Source organism: Cherax quadricarinatus, chromosome 64, assembly GCF_038502225.1.
Source record: "Cherax quadricarinatus isolate ZL_2023a chromosome 64, ASM3850222v1, whole genome shotgun sequence".
In the NCBI taxonomy this organism is placed as follows: Eukaryota; Metazoa; Arthropoda; class Malacostraca; order Decapoda; family Parastacidae; genus Cherax; species Cherax quadricarinatus.
This window is the reverse complement of record NC_091355.1, coordinates 2,887,171-2,911,990: the sequence shown is the minus strand read 5'-3', so window position 1 is coordinate 2,911,990 and position 24,820 is coordinate 2,887,171. Positions and strand designations below refer to the sequence as shown.

The 24,820-nt window shown below is 38.7% G+C and overlaps 1 protein-coding gene across 6 annotated transcripts in view; it reads left to right on the top strand.

Annotated features, from left to right (window-relative positions):
* Osbp (oxysterol binding protein) overlaps positions 1-24,820 on the top strand; it is a gene marked incomplete in the record, with an annotated part of 248,631 nt that overhangs the window by 183,590 nt on the left and 40,221 nt on the right. For 5 of the 6 annotated variants that reach the window (XM_070098720.1, XM_070098719.1, XM_070098717.1 and 2 more), the window contains 4 exon segments: positions 15,358-15,477; positions 19,725-19,913; positions 24,085-24,168; positions 24,549-24,710. In XM_070098720.1, the coding sequence (XP_069954821.1) occupies positions 15,358-15,477; positions 19,725-19,913; positions 24,085-24,168; positions 24,549-24,710 (555 nt within the window). 6 annotated transcript variants of the gene reach the window in all.

The window sequence follows — 24,820 nt, the reverse complement described above, 5'->3', positions numbered from 1 at the left end:
GAATGTAGGATTGCGGATGAGCAAGGAGGTTTCAGAGTGGGTAGGGAATGTGTAGATCAAGTGTTTACATTGAAGCATATATGTGAACAGTATTTAGATAAGGGTAGGGAAGTTTTTATTGCATTTATGGATTTAGAAAAGGCATATGATAGAGTGGATAGGGGAGCAATGTGGCAGATGTTGCAAGTATATGGAATAGGTGGTAAGTTATTAAATGCTGTAAAGAGTTTTTATGAGGATAGTGAGGCTCAGGTTAGGGTGTGTAGAAGAGAGGGAGACGACTTCCCAGTAAAAGTGGGTCTTAGACAGTTATGTGTAATGTCACCATGGTTGTTTAATATAATTATAGATGGGGTTGTAAAAGAAGTAAATGCTAGGGTGTTCGGGAGAAGGGTGGGATAAAATTATGGGAAATCAAATACAAAATGGGAATTGACACAGCTACTTTTTGCTGATGATACTGTGCTTATGGGAGATTCTAAAGAAAAATTGCAAAGGTTAGTGGATGAGTTTGGGAATGTGTGTAAAGGTAGAAAGTTGAAAGTGAACATAGAAAAGACTAAGGTGGTGATGGGTATCAAATGATTTAGATAAAGAAAAATTGGATATCAAATTGGGAAGGAGGAGTATGGAAGAAGTGAATGTTTTCAGATACTTGGGAGTTGACGTGTCGGCGGATGGATTTATGAAGGATGAGGTTAATCATAGAATTGATGAGGGAAAAAAGGCGAGTGGTGCGTTGAGGTATATGTGGAGTCAAAAAACGTTATCTATGGAGGCAAAGAAGGGAATGTATGAAAGTATAGTAGTACCAACACTCTTATATGGGTGTGAAGCTTGGGTTGTGAATGCAGCAGCGAGGAGACGGTTGGAGGCAGTGGAGATGTCCTGTCTAAGGGCAATGTGTGGTGTAAATATGCAGAAAATTCGGTGTGTGGAAATTAGGAGAAGGTGTGGAGTTAATAAAAGTATTAGTGAGAGGGCTGAAGAGGGGTTGTTGAGGTGGTTTGGTCATTTAGAGAGAATGGATCAAAGTAGAATGACATGGAGAGCATTTAAATTGGTAGGAGAAGGAAGACGGGGTAGGGGTCGTCCTCGAAAAGGTTAGAAGGAAAGGGTAAGGGAGGTTTTATGGGCGAGAGGCTTGGACTTCCAGCAAGCGTGCACGAGCGTTATCGATAGGAGTAAATGGAGACAAATGGTATTTGGGACCTGACGATCTGTTGGAGTGTGAGCAGGGTAATATTTAGTGAAGGGATTCAGGGAAACCGGTTATTTTTATATAGCCGGACTTGAGCCCTGGAAATGGGAAGTACAATGCCTGCACTCGAAAAGAGGGGTTTCGGGATATTAGCAGTTTGGAGGAATATGTTGTGTATCTTTATATGTATATGCTTCTAAACTGTTGTGTTCTGAGTACCTCTGCAAAAACAGTGATTATGTGTGAGTGAGGTGAAAGTGTTGAATGATGATGAAAGTATTTTCTTTTTGGGGATTTTCTTTCTTTTTTTTTTTTTTTTTTTTTTTTTGGGGGGGGGGGGGGTTCACCCTGCCTCGGTGGGCGACGGCCGACTTGTTTAAAAAAAAAAAAAAAAAAAGAACATATCTGTAAATAATGCAAATTATTCAATTTAGAATATAAATTAAATAACTAAATCTTTATAAGAAGATTTGAATAGGTTTATGCAGTTGTAAAAGTGAATTCTAGGGTGTTGAAGTATGTATCAAATTCGTTATTTAACCCTTTGAGGGTCGACAGGCCCTCTCTGAAACTCGTTCTCAGGGTCGGCCAAATTTAAAAAAAAAAAAATTATTTTCTCTTATGAAAAGATAGAGAATCTTTTCCCGATCATAAAGACACCAAAAGTTTGAAATTTGATAGAAAACTTAAGGAATTATGCTCTCGCAAAGTTAGCGGTCTCGGCGATGTTTACGCATCGGCGATTTTGCCCACTTTGAGCCCCATTTTCGGCCAATTTCACTGTACTAGTCGACAAAAAACATGAATATTTCGCTAGAACTCCATTTTTTTCTATCGAATGGGTGCAAGAAACCACCCATTTATGAAATTCAACTATCCAGTACAGTGATCAGAATTTAGCAATTTTGCCAATTTCACACAAATTTCAAAAGATGCCAATTTCCGAATAGGGTCCAGAATAAACAAGAAAGACATTCCTGGCACTAAAATGACATTTCCTCTAGTCATTAGTCACGTCTCAAGGCCCCTCTTATATTCTTTTGCTTTCCACTTTGAATTTTTATTCTCACAAAAAATATAAGATTTACTGTTACGCAGACTACTGCATTAGTGTAAAAAATGGTATAAATATTATTGGTGCACTTGTGAAAGAATATTAGACTCACCAGTTGACGTGTATTGCACGCTTGGCACGATTTGTTTACTTTTGAAGTTTGGTAAAACTCGAACATTTCTGCTACTTTGAGCTCAATTTCAAGGCACCTTTCATTGTAAAACCAGTCAAAATCATCTCAAATTCTCTAATATGTCTTCCATTCTATAAAATGAGACCAAGAAAACTAGAATACAACAATAAATACCATACGAAAATACACTGCAAAGTCGCTGATTTATTCCAAAAAAATGGTCAAAGTTTTTTTTTTTCTCATTATGCACTGTGTGCTGCAGGATTTTTTTTAGACTGTGCACACTGACCACATAGACCCATTCTTTCATATGAAGGCCTACCAGCTTTCTCCCACTAGATTTGAGGCCGCTAGAATTTATGCGTACTAGTACGTCAAAAACCCCTACGCGTAAGACGTACTAGTACGACCAAAACCCTCAAAGGGTTAATACCAAAGCGGAAGTTGGCTTAGTTGATCTCTGCCAATGACATTTCTTTTGAGATATTCTGAACAGAAGTTGCAAAGGTTGGTGGATGAATTTGTGAGAATATATAAAAGGAAATTAAAAAAAAAAAACATAGAAAAGAGTAGGGTGATGAGTAATAAAATATCTAGTCAGTAAAAGGTTGGGTATCAGATTGGAGGGAAGAGTATGGAAGAAGTGAATATAGTAAGAGATCTGGGAGCTGACATGTTGCCAGATGTGAACTATAGATTAAACGAGGGAGGGAAGGTAGCTGGTTTCTTGAAGTAACTGTGGAAAGAAAGAATTTCATATATGTAGCTAATAACAAGAGGAATGTACTACTAGAATATACTGGAACCAACACTTACATGGGCATTTGAGAGCAGTGTGTTGTGTGACTGTTATGCAGAGAATTTGTAATGTAGAAATTAGAAGGCAGTGCAGGCTTACCAAAGGCATAGTTCAGCGAGGATTGAATACAAGAGGATGACTAAAATGCTGTACAAGTCTGAGGTGGAAGGAAGGAGGGGTAGGGGTCACCCAGTAAAGGGTTGGAGAAGGAAGGGGGAGTAAGGGAGATTTTAAGTGTTAGGAGGTTGAGTATCCAGTAGGTGTGTATGAGCATGTTAGATCGATGTACGTGAAAGTGTTTTGTAAGGCTTTATGTGCTGTTGGATTATGGGCAAGGTAACAGTTATGAAGGGATTCACGGGAACTAGTTAACTGGACTTGTCCTTCACTCTGAAGGAGGGGTGGGGAAGTTGCTGTTTGGAGGGTCATTTGAATTGTAGTGTCTGCACACTTTTGGCAAGAAAGCCATTGAATGAAAGATGGTAAATGTAATTTCATTTTTTTTTCTGGGGGGGGGGGTTGTAAGGAACACCCTGCCTTGGGGAGAGATGGCTGGTGTGTTAAAAGGTAAAAGTTCTACGTAATGGAAATGGGAGAAGACAAAAACAGGCCAGGTGAAGAATACAGATTGTTGTACAGTAATAAAATTATTAGAAAGTGAGCAACCTTAGGAGTTAGTATCAGCCAAAGATTTTCACTGGAAGATAATTATGTAATACAGTAACCAAAATCTAATAAATATGTTGAAAAGCTAGAAAAGTGCTGTGATATATAAAAATGATTCCCAAAACTAAAAACAAAAAATTCTGAAGAAAACTCACATTGAGAGCCTTTGCTGCAATGACCTCTTGGTCTAAAAATACTTCTTTTCATTGGGTAAGATTTTTTTATGGTATCTTCCAACACCGCCCAGCTATTTCAGCAGTGAACATCTGTTCAGCTGTGCAGCCACCTTCTTGAATTATAACTAACAAAATATTCTTCGATGAATATTGTTCAACAAACTTTGCAAGTCAACTACTCATTTGAAGAGCAGGCGTAGTTTTAAATTTCTTAAAAACACAGCCTGGACTACAATTGAAAAGTTCTGTAATTGAATTGTAACATTATTTCAACTGTTTTATTCTCTAATTAACAGAAGTATTATTTGGAGAAGGCTGGAGGCAGTGGAGATGTCATGTCTGAGGGCAATGTGTGGTGTGAATATAATCAAGAGATTCCATAGTTTGGAGATTAGGAGGAGGGGTGGGATTACCAAAATTATTATCCAGAGGGCTAAGGAGGGGTTATTGAGATGGTTTGGACATGCAGAGAGGATGGAATGAAGTAGAATGACTTCAGGAGTGTATAAATCTGTAATGGAGGGAAGGTGAGATAGGGGTTGGCCTATGAAAGGTTGGAGGGAGGGGCTTGGACTTCCAGGGAGCCTGCGTGAGTGTGTTAGATAGGAGCAAGTGGAGACAAATGGTTTTTAGGACATGATGTGCTGTTGGAGTGTAAGCAAGGTAACATTTATGAAGGGATTCGGGGAAACTGGTAGGCCGGACTTGATTCCTGGAGATGAGAAGTACAATGCTGGCTCTGAAGGAGTGTTAATGTTGCAGTTTTATAACTGTAGTGAAAGCATGCCTCTGGCAAGGCAGTGATGGAGTGAATGATGAGGAAAGTTTTTCTTTTTCAGGCCACCTTGCCTTGGTGGGAAATGGCCAATGTATTAATAAAAAAAAATTATTTGTTTTGATGTTCAGGCCATGCTTAAGTCTCTGTATTTGCATGGGATAACTTCCTAATACTCTATGGGGAATTGGAAAAGAATTCTTTCTCTGTAAGCCATTCGTGTCGCAAGAGGCGACTAAAATGCCGGGAGCAAGGGACTAGTAACCCTTTCTTCTTTATAAATTACTAAACTTAACCCGTAAAGGTCCAAATGTATATATACGTTTTTTCAACATTTGAAAGTATGTAAAAAAAGTGATCTTCTTTTTGTTTTTTTTTGTACTTGAAAATGTGTAAAAAAAACTTTGATCTACTTTTTTTTTTTTATATTTGAAAACATGTAAAAAAAACGTAGATCTACTTTTGTATCACTACACATGTGAACATAGATCTGCTTGGACCGTTTACGGGTTAAAAAGAGAAACTTTCATTTTTCTTTTCAAGTCGCCCTGCCTCAGTGGGATACAGCTGATTTGTTGAAAAAAAAAAATGTCAGGCATCACTGACTTAGTATGGACTTCAATTTTTTCCTTGTGCTTAAGGATCATATTTTTTTTTTTCCAACAAGTTGGCCGTCTCCCACTGAGGCAGGGTGACCCAAAAAAATACTTTCATCATTCAACACTTTCACTTCACTCACACATAATCACTGTTTTTGCAGAGGTGCTCAGAATACAACAGTTTAGAAGCATATACATATAAAGATACAAAGCATATCCCTCCAAACTGCCAATATCCCAAACCCCTCCTTTAAAGTGCAGGCATTGTACTTCCCATTTCCAGGACTCAAGTCCGGCTATATAAAAATAACCGGTTTCCCTGAATCCATTCACTAAATATTGCCCTGCTCACACTCCAACAGCTCGTCAGGTCCCAAATACCATTCGTCTCCATTCACTCCTATCTAACAAGCTCACTGGAAGTCCAAACCCCTCGCCCACAAAACCACCTTTACCCCCTTCCTTCAACCTTTTCAAGGACGACCCCTACCCCACCTTCCTTTCCCTACAGATTTATATGCTCTCCATGTCATTCTACTTTGATCCATTCTCTCTATATGACCAAAGCACCTCAACAACCCCTCTTCAGCCCTCTGACTAATACTTTTATTAACTCCACACCATCTCCTAATTTCCACCCTCGGAATTTTCTGCATAATATTCACACCACACATTGCCCTTAGACAGGACGTCTCCCCTGCCTCCAACCGCCTCCTCGCTGCAGCATTTACAACCCAAGCTTCACACCCATATAAGAGTGTTGGTACTACTGTACTTTCATACATTCCCTTCTTTGCCTCCACAGATAACGTTTTTTGTCTCCACATATACCTCAACACACCACTCGCCTTTTTTTCTTCATCAGGATTAACCTCATCCTTCATAAATCCATCTGCTGACACGTCAACTCCCAAATATCTGAAAACACTTGGGAAGATGGAGGGAATATTTTGAGGAATTGTTAAATGTTGATGAAGATAGGGAAGCTGTGATTTCGTGTATAGGGCAAGGAGGAATAACATCTTGTAGGAGTGAGGAAGAGCCAGTTGTGAGTGTGGGGGAAGTTCATGAGGCAGTAGGTAAAATGAAAGGGGGTAAGGCAGCTGGGATTGATGGGATAAAGATAGAAATGTTAAAAGTAGGTGGGGATATAGTTTAGGAGTGGTTGGTGCTATTATTTAATAAATGTATGGAAGAGGGTAAGGTACCTCGGGATTGGCAGAGAGCATGCATTTTTCCTTTGTATAAAGGCAAAGGGGACAAAAGAGAGTGCAAAAATTATAGGGGGAGAAGTCTGTTGAGTATACCTGGTAAAGTGTATGGCAGAGTTATTATTGAAAGAATTAAGAGTAAGATGGAGAATAGGATAGCAGATGAACAAGAAGGCTTTAGGAAAGGAAGGGGGTGTGTGGACCAGGTGTTTACAGTGAAACATGTAAGTGAGCAGTATTTAGATAAGGCTAAAGAGGTTTTTGTGGCATTTATGGATTTGGAAAAGGCATATGACAGGGTGGATGGGGGGCAATGTGGTAGATGTTGCAGGTGTATGGTGTAGGAGGTGGCTCAAGTTAGAGTATGTAGGAAAGAGGGAGATTATTTCCCAGTAAAAGTAGGCCTTAGACAAGGATGTGTGATGTCACCGTGGTTGATTAATATATTTATAGATGGGGTTGTCAGAGAAGTAAATGCGAGGGTCTTGGCAAGAGGCGTCGAGTTAAAAGATAAAGAATCACATATAAAGTGGGAGTTGTCACAGTTGCTCTTTGCTGATGACACTGTGCTCTTGGGAGATTCTGAAGAGAAGTTGCAGAGGTTGGTGGATGAATTTGGTAGGGTATGTAAAAGAAGAAAATTAAAAGTGAATACAGGAAAGAGTAAGGTTATGAGGATAACAAAAAGATTAGGTGATGAAAGATTAGATATCAGATTGGAGGGAGAGAGTATGGAGAAGGTGAATGTATTCAGATATTTGGGAGTGGACGTGTCAGCGGATGGGTCTACGAAAGATGAGATGAATCATAGAATTGATGAGGAGAAAAGGGTGAGTGGTGCACTTAGGGGTCTGTGGAGACAAAGAACTTTGTCCTTGGAGGCAAAGAGGGGAATGTATGAGAGTATAGTTTTTCCAACGCTCTTATATGGGTATGAAGCATGGGTGATGAATGTTGCAGCGAGGAGAAGGCTGGAGGCAGTGGAGATGTCGTGTCTGTGGGCAATGTGTGGTGTGAATATAATGCAGAGATTCGTAGTTTGGAAGTTAGGAGGAGGTGCGGGATTGCCAAAACTGTTGTCCAGAGGGCTGAGGAAGGGTTGAGGTGGTTCGGACATGTAGAGAGAATGGAGCGAAATAGAATGACTTCAGGGGTGTATCAGTCTGTAGTGGAAGGAAGGCGGGGTAGGGGTCGGCCTAGGAAGGTTGGAGGGAGGGGGTAAAGGAGGTTTTGTGTGCGAGGGGCTTGGACTTCCAGCGGCAGGCCGGACTTGAGTCCTGGAGATGGGAAGTACAGTGCCTGCAATCTGAAGGAGGGGTGTTAATGTTGCAGTTTAAAAACTGTAGTGTAAAGCACCCTTCTGGCAAGACAGTGATGGAGTGAATGATGGTGAAAGTTTTTCTTTCTCGGGCCACCCTGCCTTGGTGGGAATCAGCCAGTGTGCTAATAAAAAACAAAAAAATTCACTTCTTCCATACTACTCCTCCTCAATTTGATATCCAATTTTACTTTATCTAAATCATTTGATACCCTCATCACCTTACTCTTTTCTATGTTCACTTTCAACTTTCTACCTTTACACACACTCCCATACTTGCCCACTAACCTTTGCAATTTTTCCTTAGAATCTCCCAAAAGCACAGTATCATCATCAAAAAGTAACTGTGGCAATTCCCATTTTGTATTTGATTTCCCATAATTTAATCCCACCCCTCTCCCGAACACCCTAGCATTTACTTGTTTTACAACCCCATCTGTAAATATATTAAACAACCATGGAGACATTACACATCCCTGTCTAAGACCTACTTTTACTGGGAAGTAGTCCTTGATTGAACTTTGTATAGAAAGGGGCTTAGTTATAGGTAATACATATTTTAAGAAAAAGAGGATAAATAAGTATACAAGATATGATGTAGGGCGAAATGACAGTAGTTTGTTGGATTATGTATTGGTAGATAAAAGACTGTTGAGTAGACTTCAGGATGTACATGTTTATAGAGGGGCCACAGATATATCAGATCACTTTCTAGTTGTAGCTACACTGAGAGTAAAAGGTAGATGGGATACAAGGAGAATAGAAGCATCAGGGAAGAGAGAGGTAAAGGTTTATAAACTAAAAGAGGAGGCAGTTAGGGTAAGATATAAACAGCTATTGGAGGATAGATGGGCTAATGAGAGCATAGGCAATGGGGTCGAAGAGGTATGGGGTAGTTTTAAAAATATAGTGTTAGAGTGTTCAGCAGAAGTTTGTGGTTACAGGAAAGTGGGTGCGGGAGGGAAGAGGAGCGATTGGTGGAATGATGATGTGAAGAGAGTAGTAAGGGAGAAAAAGTTAGCATATAAGAAGTTTTTACAAAGTAGAAGTGATGCAAGGAGGGAAGAGTATATGGAGAAAAAGAAGAGTGGTGAAGCAATGTAAAAAGAGAGCAAATGAGAGAGTGGGTGAGATGTTATCAACAAATTTTGTTGAAAATAAGAAAAAGTTTTGGAGTGAGATTAACAAGTTAAGAAAGCCTAGAGAACAAATGGATTTGTCAGTTAAAAATAGGAGAGGAGAGTTATTAAATGGAGAGTTAGAGGTATTGGGAAGATGGAGGGAATATTTTGAGGAATTGTTAAATGTTGATGAAGATAGGGAAGCTGTGATTTCGTGTATAGGGCAAGGAGGAACAACATCTTGTAGGAGTGAGGAAGAGCCAGTTGTGAGTGTGGGGGAAGTTCGTGAGGCAGTATATAAAATGAAAGGGGGTAAGGCAGCCGGGATTGATGGGATAAAGATAGAAATGTTAAAAGCCGTTGGGGGGGATAGTTTTGGTGTGGTTGGTGCAATTATTTAATAAATGTATGGAAAAGGGTAAGGTACCTAGGGATTGGCAGAGAGCATGCATAGTTCCTTTGTATAAAGGCAAAGGGGATAAAAGAGAGTGCAAAAATTATAGGGGGTTAAGTCTATTGAGTATACCTGGCAAAGTGTATGGTAGAGTTATTATTGAAAGAATTAAGAGTAAGACGGAGAATAGGATAGCAGATGAACAAGGAGGCTTTAGGAAAGGTAGGGGGTGTGTGGACCAGGTGTTTACAGTGAAACATATAAGTGAACAGTATTTAGATAAGGCTAAAGAGGTCTTTGTGGCATTTATGGATTTGGAAAAGGCATATGACAGGGTGGATAGGGGGGCAGTGTGGCAGATGTTGCAGGTGTATGGTGTAGGAGGTAGGTTACTGAAAGCAGTGAAGAGTTTTTACGAGGATAGTGAGGCTCAAGTTAGAGTATGTAGGAAAGAGGGAAATTATTTCCCAGTAAAAGTAGGCCTTAGACAAGGATGTGTGATATCACCGTGGTTGTTTAATATATTTATAGATGGGGTTGTAAGAGAAGTAAATGCGAGGGTCTTGGCAAGAGGCGTGGAGTTAAAAGATAAAGAATCACACATAAAGTGGGAGTTGTCACAGTTGCTCTTTGCTGATGACACTGTGCTCTTGGGAGATTCTGAAGAGAAGTTGCAGAGATTGGTGGATGAATTTGGTAGGGTGTGCAAAAGAAGAAAATTGAAAGTGAATACAGGAAAGAGTAAGGTTATGAGGATAACAAAAAGATTAGGTGATGAAAGATTGGATATCAGATTGGAGGGAGAGAGTATGGAGGAGGTGAATGTAGTCAGGTATTTGGGAGTGGATGTGTCAGCGGATGGGTCTATGAAAGATGAGGTGAATCATAGAATTGATGAGGGGAAAAGGGTGAGTGGTGCACTTAGGAGTCTGTGGAGACAAAGAACTTTGTCCTTGGAGGCAAAGAGGGGAATGTATGAGAGTATAGTTTTACCTACGCTCTTATATGGGTGTGAAGCATGGGTGATGAATGTTGCAGCGAGGAGAAGGCTGGAGGCAGTGGAGATGTCATGTCTGAGAGCAATGTGTGGCGTGAATATAATGCAGAGAATTCGTAGTTTGGAAGTTAGGAGGAGGTGCGGGATTACCAAAACTGTTGTCCATAGGGCTGAGGAAGGGTTGTTGAGGTGGTTCGGACATGTGGAGAGAATGGAGCGAAACAGAATAACTTCAAGAGTGTATCAGTCTGTAGTGGAAGGAAGGCGGGGTAGGGGTCGGCCTAGGAAAGGTTGGAGGGAGGGGGTAAAGGAGGTTTTGTGTGCAAGGGGCTTGGACTTCTAGCAGGCATGCGTGAGCGTGTTTGATAGGAGTGAATGGAGACAAATGGTTTTTAATACTTGACGTGCTGTTGGAGTGTGAGCAGAGTAACATTTATGAAGGGGTTCAGGGAAACCGGCAGGCCGGACTTGAGTCCTGGAGATGAGAAGTACAGTGCCTGCTCTCTGAAGGAGGGGTGTTAATGTTGCAGTTTAAAAACTGTAGTGTAAAGCACCCTTCTGGCAAGACAGTGATGGAGTGAATGATGGTGAAAGTTTTTCTTTTTCGGGCCACCCTGCCTTGGTGGGAATCGGCCAGTGTGATAATAAATAATAAATAGTCTCCCTCGCTTCTACACACCCTAATAGTCTCCCTCGCTTCTACACACCCTAACCTGAGCCTCACTATCCTCATAAAAACTCTTTACAGCATTTAGTAACTTACCACCTGTTCCATATACAGTGGTCCCTCAATAATCGTCCATAATCCGTTCCTGTAAGTGGGACTATTATCGAAATGGACGATTTTCGAATCAATTTTCCCCATAAGAAATAATGTAAATCCAATTAATTCGTTCCAGACACCCAGGAGTATCAACAGCAATTTTTTTTTTTACCTAAAAGATAGATTTACATGCACAAAAGAATGAACATTCAACATGACAGTTACCTTTATTGAAGGCTGTTGTTGATGAATGGAAGACAGGGAGGAGGAGAGAGGGAAGAGAGGTTATTTGGAAGGGGAATCCCCCTCCATAAGGACTCTAGGGCACTAATAAAATGTATAAATGAACATTGGTAATAGGGGTAGTTGATGAGTGGAACTGTCTGCCTAGTAGGGTGATCGAAGCTAAAACATTGGGTAGTTTCAAATTTAGGTTGGATAAATACACGAGTGAGAGAGGTTGGATTTGAGTCGGACTTGCACCTGATTTGTGAAGTGGATTTGTGAAGGACCGGCCTAGTATGGGCCAACAGGCTTATTGCAGTGTTCCTCCTTTCCAGTGTTCTAAAAGCTATGGCTTGGGTAGTTTCAAATTTAGGTTGGATTAATACATGAATGAAAGGGGTTGGATTTGAGTCGGACTTGCACCTGAGTTTATTGCTTGGGTAGCATTTGTTCTGTTAGTGGGTTGGATTTGTGAAGGACCGGCCTAGTATGGGCCAGCAGGCCTGTTCCAGTGTTCCTACTTTCTTAAGTTCTTATTTAACATCACACTTACCAGTAGGGTGATCGAGGCTAGGACCTTGGGTAGCTTTCAAGAAGAGATTGGACAAATATACGAGTTGGAGGAGCTGAGTTTGATTTGTGTCATTGGGTACGGGAGTAAATTCTTGGGTAGCTTTGGGTGGAGGTCATTTTGATAAGGACCTGCCTTGTATGGGCCAGTAGACCTGCATTGTTCTTCGATTGCTATGTTCTTATTGGCTATTTGTTTGTGTGAGGGAGGGATGGCAAGTTTATTGTTGGAGAATATGACACTAATATCAACTCTATGGCTTATTTATCTATCACAATTCAACTAATATGACATAATAAACAATATTAATAACATAGAAACATGGAATATACTGTAGAATGAATAAAATAAGTCATTACGTATGTCATGAGAGGTGTTGTGATGAATGGTTTGAAAAACCGACAAGTTGAAGATTGAGACACTTATGCAGCATATGGGAATCTTTATTCAGGAAACGTTTCGCTACACAGTGGCTTCATCAGTCCAATACAAAGAGGAAGGCGTAAGGAGAGGAGAAGTATGAGGTAATCAGTCCCTCAGCCTGGAGTCAATGTGTTCAGTCCATCAATCTTGTAGAATGTACAGCATAGGGCCGTAGACGTGGCTTATATACTGTAGTGAGGTGAGGTGAAGCAGGCGGAGGCGGGGTCATAGTGGTACCATCCACTAGTCGAAGTAGGTCTTCGTCCAAAGGTTGAACAAGTGTATGTGCAGTGTGACCTAAGTGTAAGTAGAAGTAGCAAGACGTACCTGAAATCTTGCATGTTCATGAGACAGAAAAAAAGGACACCAGCAATCCTACCATCGTGTAAAACAATTACAGGCTTTCGTTTTACACTCACTTGGCAGGACGATAGTACCTCCCTGGGCGGTTGCTGTCTACCAACCTACTACCTAGGACTCTATCATATGCCTTTTCTAAATCCATAAATACAATAAAAACTTCCCTACCTTTATCTAAATACTGTTCACATATATGCTTCAGTGTAAACACTTGATCTACACATCCCCTACTCACTCTAAAACCTCCTTGCCCATCCGCAATCATACATTCTGTCTTACCTCTAATTCTTTCAATAATAACCCTACCGTTCATTTTTCCTGGTATACTCAGTTAACTTATTCCTCTATAATTTTTACAATCTCTTTTGTCCCCCTTCCCTTTATATAAAGGGACTATACACACTCTGCCAATCCCTAGGTACCTTCCCCTCTTTCATACATTTATTAAACAAAAATACCACCCACTCCAACACTGTGTGCCCCTGCTTTTAACATTTGTCATGATCCCATCAGTTCCAGCTGCTTTACCCCCTTTCATTCTACGTGAATGCCTCGTGCACCTCCCCCACACTCACATCCTACTCTTCTTCACTCCTAAAAGATGGTACATCTCCCTGGCCAGTGCATGAAATTACCGCCTTCCTTCGTCGACATTTAAAAGTTCCTCAAAATATTCTCACCATCTACCCAATACCTCCATCTCCCCATCTACTAACTTCCCTACTCTGTTTTTTACTGACAAATCCATTTGTTCCCTAGGCTTTCTTAACTTGTTTAACTCACTCCAAAATTGTTTCTTATTTTCATTTAAAATTTTTTGACAGTGCCTCTCCCACTCTATCATCTGCTCTCCTTTTGCACTCTCTCACCACTCTCTTAACCTTTCTTTTACTCTCCATATACTCTACTCTTCTTATAACACTTCTGCTTTGTAAAAACCTCTCATAAGCTACCTTTTTCTCTTTTATCACACCCTTTACTTCATCATTCCACCAATCACTCCTCTTTCCTCCTGCACCCACCCTCCTTTAAGCACAAACTTCTGCCCCACATTCTAATACTGCATTTTTAAAACTATTCCAACCCTCTTCAACACCCCCCCCCCCCCTTTCACTACTCATACTTGCACCAGCCCACCTTTCTGCCAACAGTTGCTTATATCTCACCCAAACTTCCTCCTCCCTTAGTTGATACACTTTCACCTCCCTCTTACTTGTTGCCATTTTCCTCTTGTCAAATAAGCTATGCTGACAGTTTTTGATATTTCATAAGCTCTCTCCACTCTCAAGAGTCAGTAAAATATCTACTTTGTTGTCTAAAGCAATAGTCTTCTATTTTGCCTTTTGTCCATGCTGTATCTTACCACAAGTCTACACTAAATACTGTGTAGTCCCTCTAGGCATACAGTCTGCCCACCCAGGGACCTTGTCTTTCCTCAGTCAAGCTGCACTGGTGTGTTGCTTGACTGGGCCTGCCTCGAGAACCAGTATTGGGTCTGTAGATGAATTGTTCCTTGTAATGAAAACAAAGTTTTTTACAGGACTGGCATATTAACAGATACATTGCCATAAATACAGTAGAAAGTACTCAAAGGGGTAACATCACAGGGGTTTGCTTGTACTATACTGTGATGTAAAGAATAAATGGTTAGTGAACAATTGTAAATATTATGTGAATAAATGTTTGTTTGTTCAGACCAAAGAAGGAAAATGAGACCTTTCACAATTATTGAGAGAGTAAAGGATTTTGTACCATTGGATATAGGTATCTCTCTGTGAGGAAGCAAGGATATAGCTGCATTATAAGTCTCTCTTTATGAGAATGGTAAAGGATTCGGTTTCATTGGATACAAGTATTTCTTTTTCTTATTTGATGCCACAAACTTAGCAAGTAGTTCATCATTTATTTCTAGGTAGAAGAGTAGTTGGCTTTGATGACCCATGCAAGCACTATCCTAGAATTAAAGAGACTGCCCCTGGTTGATGCTCATATTTATTTTGGCCTTATTTGCACTGCATTTTGTGATATGCATTTAATTGCACTTTAATCCATGTGGTATGCACTTTATTGCACTAAAATACCAAGTGGTACAGTAATATACAGTAATGCACTACAGTACCATTTGGTGATGTCCACTATAATGCACTAAGAGTACTATACTATATCATTTTTATCTGCTAACTATTCTGTTTTACTGCTTGATAAATTTAAATAGCAAAGTCTCATCCATTCCACACATAGTTGTCTATCATCATAAGTAACATTTGAATCTCCCATGTGACAACCAAACCAGCACAGTGAATTTTTCACTAATTGTCTCAAATTTTATTGCAGAGTTTTAATTAATACTTGAATATATGAAGCTAAACATTTGAAATATTTGGTGTTGATTGCAGAGAGACTGATATGTCAAGAGTGTTGCTGTAGCTACTGATATAACAGTTTATTATAAAGTTATACTTCATGTTGGGAGTGTGATAATTCTTTCAATGCTATATTTAGATTTATTTATTTTTGCTTTGTGTGTGTTAAAATTTGAAAGTAGTTTGTGTTGGTCTTTGGGTATCTTAGGCATCGGAGGGTCAAGGTGTAGGGGACACTGTGTCAGCCTCCAGCAGTGAAAGTGATGGTCAGGACAACACCGTCCAAGTCATCATGAGAAAAGACAACAATACGGATAGTAGCTATAGTGTAAGTTTCTTCAATTATTTTAAATGTATTTGTTATGTATAGTAATAAGTTGCATGCAGTGTTTAGTGCATGATACTTATTATAATTTTAGTGTTTTCTGGTCATGGTCATTAATAATTTCCCAGCAGCTGTGTTTAAACAATGCTGTAAATACATCTTAATTTGTTTTGGTTGTGCTCCTTGTAAATGACAAATTAAAGTACTGGACTGTAATGTTGAGTTGGGCCACCAGTTGTCTTGTGTGCCTGCCAGACCAAAAGATTAAACTGTATATTACTGTTCACTGTATAATTCAAAGAATTTGTATTATCTAATTAATTTTTGTTGCACTTTTGTAAGAAATAATTAACTTGAGCTAATTACAGTATACAGTATATTTTTCGTGACTTAATAGTTTAGATATTTGTAATATTCACTACTGGTTTGTTGTTGCATACATCAATATAATACTTTGTTGCAGTTTATATTTGTAAGAAAAGGAGTAAAGAAACCAAGACAAAAGGCAATCCGTAACTAATGTTATGCATAAAATTCGGAGTGTGGAAATTAGAAGATGTGGAGTTAATAAAAGTATTAGTCAGAGGGCTGAAGAGGGGTTGTTGAGGTGGTCTGGTCATTTAGAGAGAATGGATCAAAGTAGAATGACATGGAGTGTGTATAAATCTATAGGGGAAGAAAGGCGGGGTAGGGGTCATCCTCGGAAAGATTGGAGGGAGGGGGTAAAGAAGGTTTTGTGGACAAGGGGCTTGGACTTGCAGCAAGCATGCATGAGCATGTTAGATATGAGTGAATAGAGACAAATGGTTTTCGGGACGTGACGAGCTGTTGGAGTGTGAGCAGGGTAATATTTAGTGAAGGGATTCAGGGAAACTGGTTATTTTTATATAGCCAGACTTGAGTACTGGAAATGGGAAGTACGATGCCTGCACTTTAAAGGAGGGGTTTGGGATATTGGCAGTTTGGAGGGATATGTTGTGTATCTTTATATGTATATGCTTCTAAACTGTTGTGTTCTTGGCACCTCTGCAAAAACAGTGATTATGTATAAGGTGAAAGTGTTGAATGATGATGAAAGTATTTTCTTTTTGGGGATTTTCTTTCTTTTTGAGTCACCCTGCCTCGGTGGGAGATGGCAGACTTGTTAAAAAAAAAAAAAAAAAAAAACTGATTCAGTTCCATCCATCACTTGGATTTTTTCATTATGCTAAACAGGGAATAGAAAATTGAACAACAAGATAGGTGTAGCCAGGAAAACTGTGTATATGAAACATGTGTTAGTGGTGTGATGAAGTACCAGCATCAGTGGTGTTGGCTAATGTTGATACTATCAGCCTAAAACTGAGTATTAGTGGGTATTGGCTAGTTTTCATAGTATTAGCAGCACCAGTATCAGTGAGTATCAGCTAATTCAGATTGTATCAACATTGGCCAAAAATTGAGTATCAGTATAGGCCTAAAATTGAGTACCAGTACTAGCAAAAAAAAAAAAAAAAAATTGAATCGTCCTGGCCCTGATTTATATACAAATATACATGAAGTAATATGAAAAATTCTAAGAGCTAAGAAATGATGCAAATAAAAAAAAAGGCATCATGTATTTGAAACTAAACTGCAGGTCAGTACAGTGAAGGAAATGAGTTTAAAGGAAATTATGGTACTTGGTTTGTAGAGGGAAGAGTGTTAGAAAAAGGGGGATGGTATAGCAGTATTGTTAAAACAGTTGTATGTGCTACAGAAATTTATGTCCGAAATATTGGTCCCAGCTCTCTGTAAATTCTAAAACTTCATGCCTTGTTTCCTCCCCTCTTTGTCCTTCACTCCCCACTCTTTACTCATCTTCTAACTTCCCCTTCCCCTTTCTGTCTTTTCAGTTCCCCCCCTCCTTTCTTTCACTATGCAGCTTTTAACCCTTAAATGGTCCAAATAGATCAACGTTCAAATCCGCAGTGCTCCAAAAGTAGATCTATGTTTTTTTACATATTTTCAAATATAACCAAAAAAAATATATAGATAAAAGTTTTTTTTACACATTTTTAAATGTAAAAAAAAAAAATGATGTACATTTTTTTACATACTTTCAAATGTTGAAAAAACGTATATATACATTTGGACCGTTTAAAGGTTAAATAAAAAGTTGTACAAAGCATCAATTGCTGATAAAGTATGGTAACTACACACAGGTTATACAAGTGTGGGTATGCAGAATACAATAGAAAGTGTCTTGATAGAGCAGCTCTCTCATTCTCCCAACCTTCACATATTTCATTCCTGTCATGATTATGCTTATTCAGAGAGTTTGAAGCGTCAAAAGATATGCGCAGTAAGAGTGCTGTGTTGTTACTATATGTACTTTGTTACCGTTTTTCAGTCTGTCACTTGAAATTGTCATGAAGAATTTGCAGAAATGGATTTGGGGGCAGTACAGTAGAGGTTTTGGAATGCATCCCTACTTGTATATTTAATGTTTAGTTATGTTCGCTATGTAATTTAAGAGTTTTGCACTCTTCTGAAATGCATCTGTCACATACAGCAAGGAACACCTGTACAATATTACAATAGATCTCGCCATTTTCCAGCTAGTTCCTCCACTTGTTTTCTTTTCAGTGGAAGATTTTTTGTGTCTTATTGTTTTACATAAAAGTACTGTATTAAGGATTATAGGATTTTTTTATTTCGCATGTTATATAAATGTTTGTTATTTATGAGGATGTGTTTATGATTTTGATGTTTTTCTATATGAAATTGGGATAGTGAGAAGAGAACTAGTGTTTAAGATGGGAAAAATGAAAAATTCATACTAGGTAAATAGGGACTGGAAGGTGCAGTTGCAGATTGTAGTACATTCCGATAACTCATATTCAGCAATACAGCAATAATGCATATATTTTGGATTTACTAGAGACCCTCTTCAGGCGCCAGACAAGGGGGTCTAATGGATTGAAAATATTCGTGTTACTGTATTTCCATAATGTTGAACGTTGGTTACTTGAATGTATTACCCATAGTTAGTGTGTAGTTCACTCAAGTGTTTTTTTTTTTTAAACAAGTCGGCTGTCTCCCACAGAGGCAGGGTGACCCAAAAAGAAAGAAAATCCCCAAAAAGAAAATACTTTCATCATCATTCAACACTTTCAACTCACTTATACATAATCACTGTTTTTGCAGAGGTGCCCAAATACAACAGTTTAGAAGCATATACTATAAAGATGTATAACATATCCCTCCAAACTGCCAATATCTCAAACCCCTCCTTTGAAGTGGGGGTTTGGGATATTGGCAGTTTGGAGGGATATGTTATATATTTTTATAGTACAGTGGAACCTCAAATATCGAACTTTCTTCGGTCCAGAAGGCTGTTCGAGTGCCTTTACCAAATGAATTTATTCCCATCAGGAATAATGTAAATTAGATTAGTCCATTTCAGCCCCTCAAAAATACACTTATAAAAGCACTTGCAAAAATACACTTACATAATTGGATGTGTTGGGAGCAGTTCGATTTTTGAGGTTCCACTGTATATGCTTCTAAACTGTTGTATTTGGGCACCTCTGCAAAAACAGTGATTATGTATGAGTGAGTTGAAAGTGTTGAATGATGATGAAAGTATTTTCTTTTTGGGGATTTTCTTTCTTTTTGGGTCACCCTGCCTCGGTGGGAGACTGCCAACTAGTCAAAAAAAAAAATTTATTTATTTATTGACTAAAGTTACACACATGTAAAATAATTGTAGGAATAAGAAAAGATTAAAGAATGCATATGCAAAAAATAGTAATGTGGTTAATGTGCTGGTCCAGGAATAAACTACAGTAATTCCTACAAATTCGTTGAGAAAGGGGATTACTTTCCTAGAGATGCCATGTAGCTTAAAAACTAAAAATAATAGAAAATTAAGTCTGTATAACTCATTTTTTTTAGATCAGTTTGTTTCACACTTCTTCTTTCTTTCAACACACCGGCCGTATCCCACCAAGGCAGGGTGGCCCACTAATCTGGTTCATATTTACATCCATAAGATACATTGACCAGAATAAGATAGATATTGACACAGGAAAACCATTAAGGAAGAAAAATATTGGATAATTTAATCTATTCACTACTTGCCCATCAATAAAAAAAATTAGATGAAACTGCAAAATATGGAAGCCCACGAATTTATATGGATGATTGTTTAATTTTCAGAGGAGTCAGGTTAAAACCAAGATCAGTTACATGAAAACAGTGGAAAACTTTAGAATCTTTTTTTACAGTTAAGTGAAGAAATGGCAAGCCTGAATGGGTCGCAAGCCACCACACCAACAAGCGAGATGAAGCAGGCTAATGGGCGACCCAAGCGTCAACGTCGAAGTAGAGTTCCAGATAAACCAAATCATCCTATTAATTTATGGTCTATTATGAAAAATTGCATAGGGAAAGAACTCTCTAAAATTCCCATGCCAGTAAGTGTTACAAATTAAAAAGATAAATTTACTATACATGATATCAATATCAAAGCAATTTTGTAAAACAGTGATCTGAAGGGGCATGATAAAATTTACTTGTTTGCTCCAAACTCTGGTTCCTAGCAGTCTTCCACTCTTCAGTATTGCGTAGAAAAATTTGGGCAGTTGCTTGTTGTTTTTCATGTCCAGTTCTCTTGACACTTTCAGTACTTCATTGTTGTTTTCCCACATTTAATAATTTTGGTTTGTTATCCCTTCTTGTTTTAGGTAATGTTACCTGTTGATGGTGAAGATACTTTGAAATTTTATGTTAAGTTCTTTGCATGTTTTTTTATATTTCGAGAATCTTCATCTTGTCTCAGTCTTATTTCTTGATCTTTAAGTGCCAACTACCTTCTGATGAGGCTGTAGAGTAACTTCATTATACCCTTTGCCTTTGCTGCTTTATTTTTGAAATGTATTCCAAATTCTAAAGTAACCGTTCCATACTCTCCTTGTCTTGCTCTGTATTTTATTTAATTTTTATATCCCTGACGAATTAACATGAGCATGAGTTAAGTCACTGACACGAGACAGTTGCAAAGATCATCGGATTACATGAAGCAGACCTTCATATGAAGGTAACAGTAGAAGCTACTGATGTGTGTGTGTGTGTGTCCAGTGAAAACCTGGTTGCATTGGTTCCTTGAGGACTTGCCCGTATCAGAAACAAGTTCAGGAAAACCTCAAGAAACGTCCCCACTACCATTAAATAATAACCTAGAGAATTGCTCTTTATTATTTACCTGAAACTTTAACACAGTGTGGTGCAGCATTTTTATGCAAGACAGTGCTCCTTGCTGCACTATGAAATCTGTTGTTCAGTTGCTTTGTGCCTGTGAGGTACCCTTCTTCAATGACTCTCCAGGGTAGTTTCCAGACTGGAACTCCATTGAGAACCTCTGTGCTATGATAAAGATCTACTAGGGAAAAGATATCAACCCACTCTCACAGTCTTAAGACTCCATTGGTGAGTCAAGGTGTATTTATCTCATGAAATGTTTTCTAGAAGGTTGAAGGATGTCCTAAGAGCAAGAGATGATCTATTGTCTAGGTTTTAGAGGGAGGGGGAGCATACTTGAACAAGTACTGTATTTTGTCGCTTCTCAGTACTTTGAGCAAAGCAGCACGGTATGTCATTTCTTGTTGAGTTCATCTATTGAACTTCTTGTGTAATAGCTAGGAACCTTCTCATGCTTCATAGTCTTCCTTGTTTCTTGATATCTGTCTTTTTATTCTTTGATCTACCATGCAGTCCCATTGAATGCCCATTGAACATACACTTGAAAGGATGCCTTCTGACTTAATTCATACATTGTATTATGATGCTTGCAAGTAAAGTATTTGTTCCAATAAACAGACTTGTATTAATTTTATACAGTAATTAAAATCCTCCTAGAGGTAAAACTATTTTTCATATTAGTTAATAAGTAGTATTGAAACTGATAAATTGTATAGAGCTTACTAATTAGAATCATTGATAAACTATCATGTTTTTAATTCTTTAGGACATTATTCAAAAATTATTTTTTTTATTTTATTATCACACTGGCCGATTCCCACCAAGGCAGGGTGGCCCGAAAAAGAAAAACTTTCACCATCATTCACTCCATCACTGTCTTGCCAGAAGGGTGCTTTACACTACAGTTTTTAAACTGCAACATTAACACCCCTCCTTCAGAGTGCAGGCAATGTACTTCCCATCTCCAGGACTCAAGTCTGGCCTGCCAGTTTCCCTGAACCCCCTTCATAAATGTTACTTTGCTCACACTCCAACAGGACGTCAAGTATTAAAAACCATTTGTCTCCATTCACTCCTATCAAATACGCTCATGCATGCCTGCTGGAAGTCCAAGCCCCTCGCACACAAAACCTCCTTACCCCCTCCCTCCAACCTTTCCTAGGCCGACCCCTACCCCGCCTTCCTTCCACTACAGACTGATACACTCTTGAAGTCATTCTGTTTTTCTCCATTCTCTCTACATGTCTGAACCACCTCAACAACCCTTCCTCAGCCCTCCGGACGACAGTTTTGGTAATCCCGCACCTCCTCCTAACTTCCAAACTACGAATTCTCTGCATTATATTCACACCACACATTGCCCTCAGACATGACATCTCCACTGCCTCCAGCCTTCTCCTCGCTGCAACATTCATCACCCATGCTTCACACCCATATAAGAGCGTTGGTAAAAACTATACTCTCATACATTCCCCTCTTTGCCTCCAAGGACAAAGTTCTTTGTCTCCACAGACTCCTAAGTGCACCACTCACCCTTTTTCCCTCATCAATTCTATGATTCACCTCATCTTTCATAGACCCATCCGCTGACATGTCCACTCCCAAATATCTGAATACATTCACCTCCTCCATACTCTCTCCCTCCAATCTGATATCCAATCTTTCATCACCTAATCTTTATCCTCATAACCTTACTCTTTCCTGTATTCACTTTTAATTTTCTTCTTTTGCATACCCTACCAAATTCATCCACCAATCTCTGCAACTTCTCTTCAGAATCTCCCAAGAGCACAGTGTCATCAGCAAAGAGCAACTGTGACAACTCCCACTTTGTGTGATTCTTTATCTTTTAACTCCACGCCTCTTGCCAAGACCCTCGCATTTACTTCTCTTACAACCCCATCTATAAATATATTAAACAACCACGGTGACATCACACATCCTTGTCTAAGGCCTACTTTTACTGGGAAATAATTTCCCTCTTTCCTACATACTCTAACTTGAGCCTCACTATCCTCGTAAAAACTCTTCACTGCTTTCAGTAACCTACCTCCTACACCATACACCTGCAACATCTGCCACATTGCCCCCCTATCCACCCTGTCATACGCCTTTTCCAAATCCATAAATGCCACAAAGACCTCTTTAGCCTTATCTAAATACTGTTCACTTATGTGTTTCACTGTAAACACCTGGTCCACACACCCCCTACCTTTCGTAAAGCCTCCTTGTTCATCTGCTATCCTATTCTCCGTCTTACTCTTAATTCTTTCAATAATAACTCTGCCATACACTTTACCAGGTATACTCAACAAACTTATCCCCCTATAATTTTTGCACTCTTTTGTCTCCTTTGCCTTTATACAAAGGAACTATGCATGCTCTCTGCCAATCCCTAGGTACCTTACCTTCTTCCATACATTTATTAAATAATTGCACCAACCACTCCAAAACTATATCCCCACCTGCTTTTAACATTTCTATCTTTATCTTTATTCAAAAATTAAGGAAAGATAACATTTGATTTATATTTAGTATACATGTTATAGTACATAATTGCACATATTTTATAGGAATAGGGCTTTAGTTATTCTTTTTAGGTCACCCTGCCTCAGTGGGATATAGCCGGTTTAATGAAAAAAAAAATATTGCCTGGGCCCCTTTTGTCTGTTAGTACCTGTAGATCAAGCTCAATGATAGTTCAGTTTTTTCCATATTCTTGTGTTTTGTAGTCTTAACGGACTGTCAGTAACTCGGCATTTCCAGTATAACATTTGTATTGTTTTGTTTCATTTAGTCTAATCTTTAAGTCCTAAACATGCCAAATGCTAAGAAAAGTCAGCTTCTGGTGTTAATGTGGCAGTAATAATTTGCATATTTCCCTCTCTTCTCATCACTCTTTTACCTACACTTTGACTGAATTAATTCCACTTAAGGTTTATTTCCACACTTACCCATTTCCATTACATGACACCTTAGCAGCATTTAATTCCATAAGAAAGGTACCACTCTGCATACTTACTACATTCAGATCCTCCTTCAGAGTTTATTTAGATTTATTACCCAATTGGAAATATTTACATTTGTTATTCTTTCCTGCTATTATTTGTGATTCAAGAACTAGGGTCAATACTGCTTCTTGTGGAACTCTTAGTATATATGCATACACTTCCATTTGTGTATGTGCAACCTTGTAGGGTTTTATGGGATACTGTACTTAGTTAACTTGTATAGTAGCTTGAAAATATTTATATTTGTGACTACAGTTTATTGTTACATCTTTTCTAGTCTTTGTTTCAAAGAATCTTAAGATCAAAGTATATTTTAAAAAATGCTTGATGGTGTGAAGAGTAATGCCATATCATCACGTACTTCTTTTTGTTTCAGGTTAACTTTAGTGAGCCTTTATCCTTCTTGCAGCGATTAACAGAAGATTTTGAGTACAGTGATATTTTGGACAGAGCAGCTCTGGTGAGTATGGGCTTTCCTGTCACTTATACTTTTAGTGACGTATATTGGTCATAATTTCAAAAACACTGGTGTTGCATCGTGATTAATAATTTGTTGATTTTTTTCTCTATGAGCAGTCTTTTCCTGTAGGTATTGTTTACAAGAACATAAGCTATGAGACGGTCAGAATTCCTATCTCTGGCTATTCACTTTTACAATCGCTCATTTCTATCCCTAATGAGAAATACAACAACAATACATTTCTCACACTCGTTGACAGTACTCTTTTTCAAATCAACGTTCATGCTCCATTGTGTTTCAGCTTTTGTCTATTTAGACAAGTAATACAGAGTTTGCTCCAAGTATGATACAGTGTTTCATGAGCATCTTTTTTGTTACAGATAGAAGATACATGTGAACAGTTGTCCCTGGTTGCTGCTTTTACGGTATCTTCATATGCCACAACAGCTGAAAGAACGGCAAAACCTTTCAATCCCCTCCTTGGTGAAACCTATGAATGTGATCGTACTGATGACCTTGGCTGGAAAGCAATCAGTGAACAGGTATAATGATAGTTTTGTATTCTTGATGCTTATGCTGTTTTGTAATTTTTTTTGCATTTGTCTGAATTTGTTCTGTAATTACTGTATGTATGTGATTATCTGTTTGTTAT